General features: G+C 39.7%; 1 protein-coding gene across 1 annotated transcript in view; it reads left to right on the forward strand.

Moving 5' to 3' along the window:
- Positions 1 to 15,636, forward strand: part of LOC143753821 (uncharacterized) — a 29,641-nt gene that overhangs the window by 10,817 nt on the left and 3,188 nt on the right. The window contains exons 2-8 of the mRNA XM_077246588.1: positions 5,876 to 5,988; positions 6,299 to 6,374; positions 9,211 to 9,397; positions 9,631 to 9,699; positions 12,377 to 13,323; positions 14,146 to 14,969; positions 15,059 to 15,238. Coding sequence (XP_077102703.1) covers positions 5,876 to 5,988; positions 6,299 to 6,374; positions 9,211 to 9,397; positions 9,631 to 9,699; positions 12,377 to 13,323; positions 14,146 to 14,969; positions 15,059 to 15,238 — 2,396 coding nt within the window. The remainder of the gene's footprint in view (positions 1 to 5,875; positions 5,989 to 6,298; positions 6,375 to 9,210; positions 9,398 to 9,630; positions 9,700 to 12,376; positions 13,324 to 14,145; positions 14,970 to 15,058; positions 15,239 to 15,636) is intronic.

Below are 15,636 nucleotides of genomic sequence, written 5' to 3' on the forward strand. Positions count from 1 at the left end.
AACTTTTTTTTATTAGGAGCACTGTAGCCCCTGACTGAAATTTTTAGGAGCGCAAGCAGAAAATTTAGGGGCACACCTTAAATCAGCTTGCAATGCAATTATTCAATTTTCCCCCAAAATAACTGTAATACTGACAAATTCTTTATTAATAGACTTAACATACAAATATTACAATGTGCAATTTTATTTTAAGCTCACAGGGCTCCAGACTAGCATCTGAGGGCAGCAGCACCGAGACACTGAGTTCTACAACACATATCTGGTAGCACTGGGGCTGACAATAAAGCACTAAGCTTAATTTAGGGTGTAGATGAAATAAACTTTAATTATTATCATTCATAATGTCTTAATATAAATTAAAAAGCAAAACGGGTAAAAACAATTATATTAGGGAGTGAAAATATCCAATAGGCATACTACTATTTACAATGGTCATTTATTTTTATTTTAAATAAGTGTTTAAATAAGAGTTTTCCTACATCTTAACATTTTTAGTTTTTAGGACAATCTTTGAAGGATGAACAAAAAATGTGTCGGTCATCACATTAAAAATAACATTTATGATATTATAGTTTTGAGGTGCTGGGAAAAGATGTGTAGTACTTGTAAGCATTTGACTATTTCTGTCACAATACCATAGTAATGTTTAGTTACTACGTCACATTAGCATAAATCCATGGTGAATGTTGCTGATTTGTGAACTGAAAGCCTTCTATAAGTGTTTCTCCTGGTTTCCACGTCAGCGCTGATCTATGGTTTATAACAGAGAACTCTGCGCTGAATCGGAGGGTTTCTCACTGGATCTCGCAGCGATGATGTTATTAATTCTGAGGCGAAGTCAATGGATTTCTTCACTGGATCTCCTAGTAACAGTGTCGCATAATCAAGATCGGCCCGCGACTGGCAAGTTCGAGGCGCTGCGCTCTCCATTATTGGTCCGAACTAATAAACGATCCGTGAAATGAGTAGCGCATTTTCGTTCCGCTTTTATTTTGTTTGCATTCGCTGCTCGGCAACGTTGTGGTCGCGCCAGTGCGACCTAAATTAGTATTTGGTCGCACTGGCAGGAAAAATGGTCGCAGTCTGGAGCCCTGCAGTGATAATAGAAATTACCTTAACAGATTGTTTAGGCTTTACCCCAGCTCTAGGACAAAGTTATTGTCCAGCTAAAGATAGTCTTGATTGATTCACTTCCATTGCGAAGATCATTAGTTATTAAGTACTTAGGGGCCGCTAACGCGACACCGTTCTAACAGAAAAACCCCTAACGTGCTCCGGCCGCCCATCCGCACAAAACAGTGCCTGGTGTCTCGAGAACGCACTCCCTGAAATAGTTTCGAAGCCTCGAAGGTGAAAACGATTATCCGATTTCTGCACAAACCTCAAGAACGTAAACCCGCGAAAATACAGACGGCGCGCACATGCAAATCACGTGTTCAATCGATAGGTATCCGCGTTTATGTGCCCAGACGTGTAGTCCTTCACAAATCAACCCTCAACAAACTACTTGTCTGGCCTTCGCGTCTGCGTAGCCACGCGAACCGGAATTATCCTGACAACGTTTTATCTGTACAGAGGTAAAAGGAAGGAGGCCTTCACAGGGGAGAGACTAGTTGACACTTCAGAACTGCGTTGTCATCGTGTCTAGGCACTGGTCCTGGCTAGATCTGGATCCGGCGGACTGCGGTAAACCTCGGAATAAACAGAGAGACTAATAATAGCATAGACGCAATCCTTCTTATGATGTACCAAGTACATCAGGATCTTTGGGAAGTGTTCCCGGTTCTGGCTGATCTAAACTATGTAGCCTAACATTGAATTATAGAAGTCTAGGCTATAATGTGTTATGTGTATGTTAGGTCAAAGAGATGTGTTTTTAGTCTAAATTTGAACTGACATAGTGTGCCTGCTTCCCCGGACAATGTTAGGAAGATTATTCCAAAGTTTTGGTGCTAAATAGGAAAAGGATCTACCGCCAGCATTCGATTTTAATATTCCAGGTATTATCAACTGGCCGGAATTTTGAGATCGCTATAGATGTGATGGACTATAATACGCTAAGAGCTCACTCAAGTACTGGGGAGCTAAACCATTTAGTGCTTTGTAAGTAATCAGCAATATTTTTACGATAATATGGTCATAGTTCCTGGTTTTGGTAAGAACTCTAGCTGCTGCATTTTGGACCAGCGTGTAGGTCAGCCACCCATAATAGCATTACAATAATTCACAGACTTCACAGAGCAGCCATCAAGTGTTAGACAGTATTCTAGGTTAGTATGTGAGGAAGTTTTTTGTCCAATAATTAGAATCTCTGTTTTTTCAGAATTAAGTTGTAGGAAATTACTAGTCATTAAGTTTTTTTATATCAGCTATGCATTCCATTCATTTTGTGAATTGGTAAGTTTCATCAGGGAGTGAAGAAATGTTGAGCTGAGTATCATCAGCATAACAGTGAAAACTAATGCCATGCTTACTAATAAAATCTCCATGTACAGAGTGAACAGCAATGGTCCTAGTACTGAGCCTTGTGGTACGCCATACTGAACTTTAGATCGATAAGACATCTCTTCATTTACTGTTACAAACTGATAACGGTCAGATAAGTATGATTTAAACCATGCTAATGCAATTCCACTAATGCCAACATAATTTTCGAGTCTAATTAAAAGAATAGAATTTGACTCTATTGTGGTCAATAGAGTAAAATGCAGCAGTAAGATCGAGTAACACCAATAGAGAGATACAACCATGATAGGATGATAAGAGCAAATCATTTGATTGCAAATCCTCACAAATTTCATTTCTTTCTAAAAAGGAACATACATGTTGTCGATTTAGATGATTTAACGAGTTTAGAAAATTCTTCCTCTCCTATAGGATTGAATTAATCTATTGTTTCGTCAGTGAGACTACAATGCACTGCCTGATGCAATACTCTTGTAGACGGTTGCATAGTTATAATTCTCTATGGCTTTTATTTTTTTAGAAAAAGTTTTTTTTTTTTACTTACAAGTATCATGGTGTGTGTTTTTGTGTCATGTTGCTTAAAACAGCTATCTAACATATATGTAACAATGCAAATCAAATCTGAAATACTGTCACATTCTTATTTTTGAATCCTTTCTTTTCTAAATCAGTGCAGCTGTCACAATGGAACTTGTGTACCCCTTATTTAATTTAACACAAATTAAAACAAGGCTGTAAGGGGTAGAAGTACAGTCTCAACAGTGCTGTACTGTCTCAAAATTCTAGGTCACATTTATTGTCAACCCACATTTTTAATTTTTATAATTTTTTGCAAGAAAGCGTATTTTCAATGTTTTGTCTGCTGAACAATCAACACAAAGGTACACAGGACTATAACCCACGATAGTCTGTACTTGGGTCAATGACATGTGCATATTTTTGTGTCCAAGTGCATTTTTTCCTTTTAAAGTAATTTGGTAAATTAATCACATCTAGCACATTATTCTATAAAATAAATGTAGTTTGAATTATTTTTTTAGTACATTCAAATAATATATGTATATATATATTTTTAATGTTTTGGTATCCTAAATCCCCAAAATGTCACAATCGTATGCGCAAATTAACAGACTAAGAAAAAGGTTTATTAGATTTTAAAAAATCTAAATAAAATACCATGGCATCATTTCATGTTTTAAACCATTCATATAAACACATTTAAAAAATATCAGTAGTTTTAAAGAACTTTTGTATATTCTCAAATGTCAGGGTGGCTTAAAGGTGCATTTTGTAATATTTAGGAGGATCTGTTGACAGAAATGAAATATCATATACATAACTGTTTTCAGTGGTTTATAAAGACCTTACTTTATGAACTGTTATGTTCTTATTACCTTAGATTGAGCCATTTCTATCCACATACACCGCGGGTCCCCTTACATTGAAATGCGCCGACATGTTTCTACAGTAACCCTAAACGGACAAACGCGTTTCGTCACTATGTTGTTTTTCATGCAAAGAAGCTAGCTAAAGTCAGCGAATAAAACACTGACATGATGAACTAGTAACAATAATATTTGCAATAACATCGTTTTACTGAATAAATAAGTAAACCTAATTTGTAAAGAAACCTCATTGCTTGCTGCTCAACAAACCTCAACTGGCTACTCTCTGGAGTCTCAGATGATATCATATTTTCCTGTCGGCCATTGTAACTTCTGTTGGTTGCAATTCACAACCTCACCACTAGATGCTGCTAAAAATCACACACTGCACCTTTAAGTGAACATATAGGTATTTTATTATGAACTGGTAATAAGAGTAAGCATGTTAATGCAGCATCCAGAGGAGACCAATTGATCTTTTGGAGCAGAGTGAAAAGGTTTGTAGATCTCTCCCAAATACTGATAAAAATAGCTATTTTTAAAGTATGAGTAGGTTTGTACACTTTCCATGTTAGGTACAACCAATGAAAAATTAAGAAAATGCTATTTTATAATAAACTTATTGTGTTTAAAAATTTTATGTATGAACCTGCTAGCATATAGGCCAAAGATAATACAGGCATCCAAGTAGAAGTCTGTTCAATGTAAAATTAGTTTTAAACTGATATTTATCAGGTGGTACAACCATGTAAATTGTTGATTTAAACCAACACATAATAGGTTGAAGTGAACAAAAAAAAAAAAATATATATATATAGTGAATTATTGTATTGAATGCATTACTGGTATTCTAGTATGAATATGTTTGACTTTAAAAGCAAAATTGGATGCTAAAAATACTAAATACCTGGCAACTAGAATACAAGTTAATATGAATAAAAACACAACCACAAAAATAATAATGTGTTAGGCACTGTAGACACTCGTAAGTGTTACTTTGCTAATGTTTGAAATGTTTTTGTAACAATTGAAACTTGTTTAAACTCATTGTTCCTGACTAAAAAATATGCATTACGTCAATTTTGAAGCTTAATTTGTCATTGACCCACTTCCATCATTCACATCAGTTTAATACTGCCATGTACTCTTATTAAGTTTCATAGACTTATTTTTTTTATCTTCTTTGTAATTATCCCTATCTCAGTTCTTTATTAAGTTGACCTGAAATGGTGAATCGAGGGATGAACATATGAATCCGCCTGCCTGCACACAAGCACACGCAAACATATGCTCTCGGGTCCAGATGGAGGGTCGGCCAGATCAATATCCAGTCGGCAAGACTAAGTCTTATCACAGCTCAATGAATACGTCAGGCACGACACACACACTGAACACATCTGTAACCAAGAGACTGCACATCTCTACACTTGTCTAATTAAGCATTCACAGCTGCATCTGTGGAAAACGAATCTTTAGCTTTCATACATTGTTCTATGAACAGCAGCTCACACTTTTATGTGGTCAGTTACCCTCTGTTGAAAATTTTATGGATTATTGATTTGCGAGTAAAACTTCTCTAGATCATTGTTTTGTTATTATGTACATGTATAGATTCTACCTCAATGATGCTTCTTGAAGAGTGAATGTGTAGTTGATTAATTAGTGGTGCTTGCTATGATGAGCATTGTATTATATTTCTGATGTGATTGACACATAATGATTCAGATCAGTTGACGGGCTTCCTTTAGTTAAGCCAGGTATAAAAGATTAATTGTATAGGTGGTGCTATTTTTAGTAACAAATAGAGGTGCATTATATGAGTCTTAATTAAACATGTTTTCCTTCCACATTTTTGGTTTAGAGAAGTGAATAGGAGACTGAATAGGATTTGTGCTGTGATTTCCATTGATCCACTGTGTCCAGGTTATTGATTCGTCTGTGTGATTTATGTTTTGTTGCTGATTAAGTTGTTCAGGCTGTCCGTTTAATGTGATGATGATGATGATGTGGTGTGTGTTTCGTAGACGTGGCTGTGGAAGGAAAAGGAAAGGGACACCAGTGAAGGTGTGCGACAGAGTCTTCGCCCCAGAGGATGAGGAAGAGAGCATGTCAGAGAACAGCTATGGACCAGAAAAAGGTAAAATGTTTATTTTGTTGTCCTTTTTGTTTCTTTGATTGATATGTAAGAAAACAGAAAATTATAAAAAAGAGAGAAATTGGATCGAGAAATAAGGAGCCAAGCTCTAGTGTCAATTGGTATTCACACTGACAGCAATTAAGAGCAACAAAGTGACTGGTCAACCTCCAATGATTTAATCACTGTAAGTGTGACTGTACCATTACTCATTCAAGTAAACCATACAGCTTAACATTATATTTGTGTATGTTTCAGAGATAGTATAAGTGTGTACATATCTATGTGAGACCCTATTATATGTGTGTTTCAGGTGACAGTCGTGAGGACAAACACGGAGTCCCTGCTGCTGATGGACCATACTATGAAACACAATCTGCTCAGCTCTGGTGAGTGACTGACTTATCTGAATATACAGATACACACATGCAGTCTTTCTAGTCAGAACACACACACACACACACAGTGCATGCAGACTAGAAAGACTGCATGTGTGTATCTGTGTGCATGCTAGGAGGAGATAGCAAATAATTGTGTTTGTTGTGTCGTCGAGAGATGCAGTTGTGTGTATATCGAGGTGGGGGATTACTGGAATGCAGGTTGTGCATGTTTATTGCAACGTGTTTATTTTCTTTGGGCCTGTGTGTGTGTGTGTGTGTGTGTGTGTGTGTGTGTGTGTGTGTGTGTGTGTGTGTGTGTGTGTGTGTGTGTGTGTGTGTGTGTGTGTGTGTGTGTGTGTGTGTGTGTGTGTGTGTGTGTGTGTGTGTGTGTGTGTGTGTGCGCGCGCACGTGCATTCATGGTATGTGTGTGTTTGTATCTGTTTATTGCTGTGTTTAGTCATAGTGCAGCACAAAAAAAGAAATTGTGTATCAAATATATATTTGATGATGTGTGATTTTAATGTTTGTATTGCCCAGGATATGGTGCCCCTTTGGGGGTATAAATTAGTTTAAAAAAGAATGCTTGTTTGGCAATACGCATTACAATTTTTTAGCCACATTTTTAAAACATCAATCTTCTCATAACTTAAAGTAAACATTCTTTGTAAAATTCTGTTAAACAATAAGTAAAATGCCTATTTATAAATATATTAGCCTGTTGTATCATATTTAATATGCAAATTACTTGGGTCTATAAAAATGTATGACACAATTTTTACTGGAAAACCTTTTGTACACAATCTGCTTCATGCCTTCTGTCCTCTGATTGATAGTATATACGTTTTTAACAAGTAAATCTTTTTTCTGTGAAATCTTTCATGATTCTTATGAAGTAAATATAAGATCAACATTTATTGGACTGAAGCAACTTGGGTTTACTTGATTATTCATTAAAAAAAAAGTAAAATTTTTATTTATTTATTTTATTTTTTTGATTTTTCCAAGCTTAAAGCGTTCCAAAATATATGTTTGATTATACCATCTGGATGCTCAAAATTGATCGTGAGGATGCACATTTTAAAATGTTATTGTACACGTAAGTTAATCGCAATCGCTCGCTCACTAATGTATTCATATAAATGTGATCTTTACTGTTACCTTATCTGTATCTGATTTAAAACGAGCAGAAATCTGAGAGAAATATAACAACCCAAAGACAAAAGAACTGATACAAAAATAAGCTGTTATGTTGGATAGCTGTATGGGCAGCGCCACATTGCCATAGCTGTGCACAAGGCAACCCGCGTTCGAGTCTCAGCTCGAGGTTCAGGCTTAAGGCTGATTTATACTTCTGCGTCGGACCTACGCCGGAGCCTCTACGCTATCCACCTTATTCTGCTCTAAACAATGGGCGCCGCCATGACGACGACTCCGGTTGCCTACTTCCGGTTCGTACTGTATTAGCAGTGAGAGAATGAGTTCAGGCTCTACATTATACATTATATTTAAGTTTCACAATATAATGTTTTTTTAAAATTTATTTCATCTATGTTGATTATATGAAAAGGGAACCGCATAAGATGAGTCATATGATCATAAGATGCCCAATATATCGGAAAACATTTGGAATGGCTCAGACATGATTTTGACCACTTATCAAGTTTTTTTTGTAGAAAGCCTTTCTTTAAAGTGAATTTCGTTTAGTTAAATTGTATCTTCATTTTTATCAATGTTTTATCAACAAATTGTCTGGAATAATAAATAAGAAGCACAAATAGATATACAGGACACGGAGGCGCGGGCGCGTGAACTGGAGCGCGTCTTAATAATCAACGAAACTCAGCGTTGCCTCACATACATGATAAGTATATCTATAGAAAGCTTGAAATGTGTACTTTTAATCAAAATAATTAAAAACGAGAAATGGGCTGCTCTCTGCTTATGTATAGGTTAATTCGTATGAAGTGTGCATTTCTCTCTATAGGCGCGTTCACTACTGTGAAGATGGCGAGTCAGCATCATCAAATTTATCTTTACAGTCGACACTTACAGAAAACACTAGTTATTAATAAACAATTCAAATGTTTAATGCATAATCATTACTTTTGGCGGGTTTTTTGTGTCAAGCTTATGCGTGCGTTGAGATGCAGAATAGGCAATATATTACGAAAACGCTCATTATGGTTTAGCATTCTCTCCCATATAGTATACATAACTTCCAACCCAACTTCAGTCGTGCATGGGCAGGGGCAGCCCTACTTATTTCACATATTTTCTAACCAGCACATCACTGCGACGTTCTGAGCAAGCGGCGCCTAATCTTCATAAAGCTTCGAACCGGAAAAGGACAACCGGCTTCCGGTTCAAACCCGCAATGAATCATGGGTAAATTCGCTAACCAGGAAAAAGGCGGATACACTACGCGTTGGTTTTCATTTATACGTATGCGTCGTTGTCCGCGTTGACTCACGCAGAGGGAGCATGTGAAACCCGAGGGAGCGGTTTGAGCAGACCAATCACAGCGTTTGCATCCGCATAGAATTGACGCGTTGTTACATTTTTGGAGAGGTGCACGTCAGGGTACGCCGAAGGGTACGCGCGCTACGCACAGCCTACGGCATAGCTACAGCGTAAGTTCGACGCAGAAGTATAAATTGGGCTTTATTTGTTCATTAACGACGTCATCAGCATCTAGTCGACTCGACTTTCATCACATAAATGTCTACTTTAAAAAATCTGAAGATTATACTGTATAGATACTGCAAGATTTTCCAGCTATGATGTGGTTATCTATATCAGTTTGTTTTGTTGTACTGCTGTCTGATGTAGTTTTCTCCCATGCAGTGTGAGTGAGGAGGGCTCTAGCGGATCGAGGGGAGCTGTCTCGTACCCCCCACAACCAAACTGCCGCATTCGGGAAGTGCACTGTGGAAATCAAGTGCGACTGATTGTCATAGCGATCCGCGACATCACTAAGGGGGAGGAGATCACTGTGGATTACAGTTTGACGGAGTGGGGAGAAAACGCTGTGGTAAGTGTAACCATGACAATGGCCAGCACATCTCAATGCTCTAAGCTCCTTTTGCACTTAGGGATACTAGTTGTATGCAAATTGTTGACATTTGATAATTTAGATGTATGTGTGATATATGGTTATTTGCATGGTATTTGATTTATTCATGTGTACTGTATGTGTGAGAATGTTAGTGGCACTTTATTGTCACACTCTTAATATTTTGTGATAATGTTTCCTCCCCCTCTCAGGGTTTCCATGGCACTGTGCCTCCTAGTAGCTTTGATTGCAGTTTGGACCATGAGAGCAACATTAAAAAGGTAAAAATAAGTTCAGTTTTTACAAATGCACAATCATGGACTACACACCCAGTTAACAAGCAACAGTAATTTTTAGGCCTTATGCTGAAGATCCTGTCCCCCTCACTCCTGAAATGATTATTACGCCCTTGGCCATCAGTATATATGCACCATAAATATAAGCACCACTGCGTACTAACAGAAAAACTGAAAGTTCAGAAAAACTGAAAGTTCTGTTAATTCACCCCAACCCCCGAAGCAAAATGTTGTCACGTACAGGTAAGAAAGCTATTGCTATAGTAGGGGTGTGCGATATTGACACAATTATATTTCGATATTTTCTGGGATTTTATCGATAACGATAATTAGACGCTATTTTGCTTAGTGTTTATTCTGTTGATACCTTGACAGATTTAGGACTGCCGTGGACAGCCGACTCCTAAAGTTTTTGATATTCTTCATATTCTGTGTGGTGGTCTTTTCACAGCAGTGACAGAAATCATCTTTTCCAATAAATTTAAATAGATTTTTACATTTCAAGGGCATTTTTACCTTTATAAAGATATTTTTTACCTAATTAAATGTATGCATCATCTTTTTTATCAAAATGTTACATTTTAATCAATAAATTAATTTGGAATAAGACACAATTGGGCTTTTACCAATCAAAACAGTGATTAAAAATGTATCTTTGCAATGCAGATGAAACAGAAGCTGCATCTGAAGTGGCATTTAGATATATTTACAGACTGTTTAATGCAGATCAGAGGGAGCATTAATGCATTTAATCAGCAGTTACAAATGCATAATTTTATTTTGACGTTTTAAATACAACGTTGAATATTGATATTTTAAAATGATTTTAAAAATGAAAAGAGACTTTAAATATGAGATTAAAAACGCCAGCAGGTGGCAGCAAGCCACTGTTAATAAGTGAGGCATTGAGATTCAACTGATTCATTCAAACGGCTGATCCATTCAGGAATGAAGCATTTGACTAGCCTGGCAAGCCAGACCTACATCAAGATGTTAGGTCTGGGAACTCACAATTGGCATACCTCAATCCGAGGGGCGGGATAAACGGTTGTCTTTCAAAATCCCTCTGCACGCAATAGGACAGCGCTACAACCAACCAGAGCAACGAACGGCTGTGGCTGAGTAAGTCCCATGCGTTTTTCCACCAGCGGAGCTAGTTGATATATTAAACTTTTGCCGTATCCGGTCGTCAAAACTCCAAACACATCTTTCTTTTTTAAGAATGACTTAAGTGACGTTCTCTTAACTCCAAGTCCTCCAGAGTCGCGGCCAAAGCCGATTCGAAAGACCGCTGTTCGCCAGCAGCATCTTCTTCAAGTAGCAGGGAAATCACCTGGAAATCATGCGGAACCGTCACAACTCTGCCGTCATTATGTTAAGCCCGTCCACCAACTCTATTCACGATGTGATTGGCCTGACCAGAGTTTGGTTTTTCCAGCTCGAATGCCAACGGAGAGTTGCTAAACCACACTTTGCTGCAAAATATTTTTTGCTGCCTCTAGGGTGCGTCTAGATTTCTAGGCTAGCATTTGACTGTCTTAATGAGTGAATCATTGAATCCTTCAGTCAAACAATTCATTCATTCACCGCCTTGTGTTGCTCAGAGACGCAAAACTGTCCTGTGGCTTTGTTTGGAACTCTTTTCGTTGGTGAAATAGAGCAAAATCAGGCAATATTGTCTTCATAACTCTTTATGTGAGGTTGATTAACTATATTAAACTATATAAATATAAATGACATGCAGAGGTATTTTTGCCCCTTATCTTGAATATTAAGGGCATTTTAATAGACTAAATCATGAAGTGAAAGTGTGCACTCTAAATGCACAAACACACTAGTCTAACACATTAGACTATGTCACGTAGTGTATGCATGTGCTCTCTAGATGTGTTTCTGTAAAGTGAGGGACATACTCGATAATGTTAGACCGCAGATCATTAAAACAATCACGATATTATCGTAGACGCTACATATTACATACCTCTATGGCATAGTGTTTCATTTTTACCAAAAAACTGTTTAAAGAGTAGGATAGTATGACACAATTTTCAGTGATAAACCTACCGTTAAATTAATTGTTCTGTTAATAATCCTCTGTCGAGCCAACTGTCTGTGGGCAGGGATACAAAAATGCTGAAGTATAATCTATATAGTCACGAAAGCCCTGGAGTTTTACATATTTGACCAACTTTGTAGTTTGAAAATTGGTAAAGTCAGTGGCGTGGGTATGCAAGCTATGCATGTGCATATGGGCCTAGGCGGATTGGGGGCCTGCAGCGTAACCCATCAATTTTCTAATTGCCTTTAAAAAAACTGATGTAATTAACAACATGCCAGTTGACAATTTAATGAAGGTTAAGACAATAATAGCAATTAATCGACAAGAAGGTTGACCATTTGAATTAGTCTAGATGCTCCTGAGGGTCACTTCATCCTAGTCAAAAGCCTCTTCAAAGTGAGTGCTGGTGGTGATCAGTCATTTCCTGGTAGATAAAATTAAGTTCTGCCCTACAGTTTTCACTTTCAGTCATGAGACTTGAGAAGTTTATCATTTATGTATGTTTCAGAAGTAAAATGGGTGTAAACACCTAATTTCAATGCCTTTCAGATTACTTACTCTTTAACAGATCTTTGAAATGTATGTGCTTTTTTTTTCTCTCAGGAGGAAGAGTCCTGCCCAATTCCACTTTCTCTTTCTGTGTCAGAATACATCACACCTTCCTGGTCTCTCTCTCCTTCGTCCTCCCCTCTCTCTCACTCTGAGCCCAGTGATTCAGACCTCGACTCGGATGATGCCAATGGAGAGATGCACATGCGAACACCTCACCGCCGCAAGAGGCACAAAGCTCTCTCCTCTCCTGCTGCACATGCCAAGAGAAAGGCACCTCAACGATCCCCCAGACATCCTCCCTCATTTCCACTTTCCATCCCAACCAGCCCTGCGGAGAACACTGCACGTTTCAGACCTGTGTTTAAGTGCCCACCGCCTGCAGGAGTTCCTTCTAATAGTGTCAGTGTATCAGTGGGTCGTGGGCAGAGCACCATGGCACAGAAACAGCGTTGTGTCTACTGTGGCCGTCACTTCCGATCTCTCCCACGCCATCTGAACAAACACCATGCCCACCAGCCTGATGTGCGCTCTGCCCTGGAGCAAGCACGCGCCTCTGGTAACTCTCATTGTGTACACTCATCTCCCCCGTCATCGAGCAAACATTCCCAATGCCTCCAAGTAGCTCCTGTGCCAGGTGTTGTGGTGGAAACGCCACAGTCACCACCTCCTTTGTCTCCAGTCAGAAGGAGCCCTGCCCTCTCTAGCCCTATTCGCAAAAGTCTTGCCCCAGTCCTGACTACTCCGCCCAGAGGAGGAGGTGTTCCAGTGTCCGTGTTAAAGAGGAGCCCACCTACTTCTGCTACTCCTCCCAGAAAAGGAGGACGAAAAATAAAAAAGGAGAATGAGGAGATAGACATTTTTGTAAAGACAAAAGAGGTGGTGCCCTCTTCAGTGTTTGTGGAGCATGTGAAGGAGTCTGCATCTTCGAAAGAAGCGAGAGAGGACAATGGAGGGAGAGAAGAAGAAAGCGGAGCGGAGGATAAGACTGACCTATCAAGGTCAGACATTTTCAATTGATATTACACCATGTATTAGAGGTCTTCACGGGTCCACTTGGATCAGAAAACCCGAAGTCCGACCCGAGACCTTAGTGGGTTCAGATCCAAGACCGATAGTTTCGGGTCAGGTTCAGTAATTAGTGGCCTCGGGTCTCTGATAATTTAAAATAAATGTGCTTTTTCCAAATGGACCCAGAGAAGACACAAATTCTTTTAAACTATGTTGGGCATTTAACAAAAAAAGGTATAAATTAATAATAAATAAGTAAATCAATAAATTAATGGAGCAGTGGCCAAATCAGTCAGCAGGACAATGGGATATTTTCTGACTGACTGCGGGGCTGCAGCTCGTGCACAAGGCAATGCCCATTACGTTCGGGTTCTGTTGGGTTCGAAAATAAATGCCGTCGGGTCGAGGTCAGGTCTAAATTTTATCCAGTCTGTCTCGTGTTGTTTTTATTTTTATTTATGCACGTCGGGTTCGGGTAAGAAGTGATTCGGGACAGTTACTGATTTTAGGACCCGAGAAGACCTCTACTGTATATACACCGAAAGCAAGTGATGCGAAATGACACGACAAAAGACAATATAACCCATTATAATCAGTGATGCTGTCGACACTGGATGCGTTGCGACACGACAAATCCCTGACAGTAAACTGATGCCCTGTTTTATTTGACATACTCCACATGCCTGCACTTCTGACACAAGTCAAATGGATTTGCAGCAGTTGCTGTTGTGTCCAGTGTAGACACAAATTATTTACTGTTAGAATTTATCTAAATTCATGCACTTACTTTTGTTCTTTTTCTCTTTTCTTAGTTCACGTCGACCCCACATGCTCCCACTTCTTTCCGCCCTCTCTTCCCTGGTGTTGTACCTGCGGCGGCTGCAGCACTCTGCCTTCATCTCTCTTTCCCGCTCGCCACAGTCAGCTGAGGCCTGGCGTCTCCTCTGTCACTCCAGCCTGGCCCTTCTCATCCTCTACAACCGACGCCGTGAATGCGAAGTCTCCAAACTCACCATCTCCGAGTACCAGGCCCGCATCACACCCAAGTGCCCCATCCCCATGGCACCTGGTGCCCCACAAGCTCTAACCCCACTCGAGGCCTCACTCTCACCATTCGAGCGGATGGTCCTCCCCCATCTCCCTCGCGTTGGGGTCCAAGGGAAACGTGGCCGCGTGCAGCCGCTCATCCTCCCGCCACATTCTGAAGCCTGTCTGGAGGTGCTTTTGCAGACTCGTGCTGGTGTGGGAATCGATCCACAGAACCCCTACGTGTTTGCCCGGCCATATCATTCACCTGCCACTCCACTGCGGGGGACAGATTTACTACGCAGCTTGGCTCGATCCAGTGGTACACGTTACCCACGGGCACTGACGCAGACACGCGTTCGCAGACAGGTGGCGATACTTACACAGCTCCTGTTGTTAAGTGAGGGCGAGGAGGAAGGGCACCGCGGGGCTGCCACACAGCGATTGGAAAGCTTTTTGCAGAAAGAGTATCATGTAACACAAAGCTGTGCAACCATCGGCCAAGACCCAGGGCTGATGGGCCTGATTGGTCGGGTGGTACTATGTGGAGAGAGAGATGGCGTCCTGTTCCGAGGAATGAGTTTACATCACATCTGTCTGGAGTTAGATGGTGAGTGAGTTTGTTGTGTCAAGCACATGGCAGGTGTAAATAAAGAGTATTGGACACATCAGTCATACTTATTTTCACACCCCTTTCAGTGTTGTCAGGAAACTCTGCTGACTCTCTGTCAGAGGATTCAGATGTTGAGCAGAGTAAAGAGAATCCAGAAGCACCATCTCCTGCAACCACCATTATGATGAAGAAAACCACAAGCAACAGCAAAACCCCCCGGCCTAAGAAGATGAATGGCAAAAAGGGCTCAGGACAGCCCAAGACTGGTGAGTCTGACAGTATGATTGTATCATACAGTGTGACTACTTCTTTTTACACCTCAGTTCCAGGGCCTGAGGATGACACTGATGATTGTGACTCCAATCCATGTGTTTACATGTGCAATGCAGTTAAACCAGGGTTATTGAATTACATTAAACAACAAAAAACAGATTTTGCAACCTTTGTACAGTGTTGCTAAACTAACTAAGAATAGGTGAGAGAAACAAAAAAAAAGTACGCATATAGCAGCTGTCTTATTCAGATTACTTGTAACCAGAATATTGACATATCTGGGGGCCCCTATAACATGAAGCCAGTTTAGGTGTCTAGCCAGGTATGTTTCAGTCTGGTTTGCAGCAACCCTGGGTTTTAGGCACCATGAAAGTGTCTCAGCTTTTAGCGG

The sequence above is a fragment of the Siphateles boraxobius genome, unplaced genomic scaffold (assembly GCF_051911475.1).
Source record: "Siphateles boraxobius isolate OS27281-9 unplaced genomic scaffold, OSU_SipBor_1 29, whole genome shotgun sequence".
In the NCBI taxonomy this organism is placed as follows: domain Eukaryota; kingdom Metazoa; phylum Chordata; class Actinopteri; order Cypriniformes; family Leuciscidae; genus Siphateles; species Siphateles boraxobius.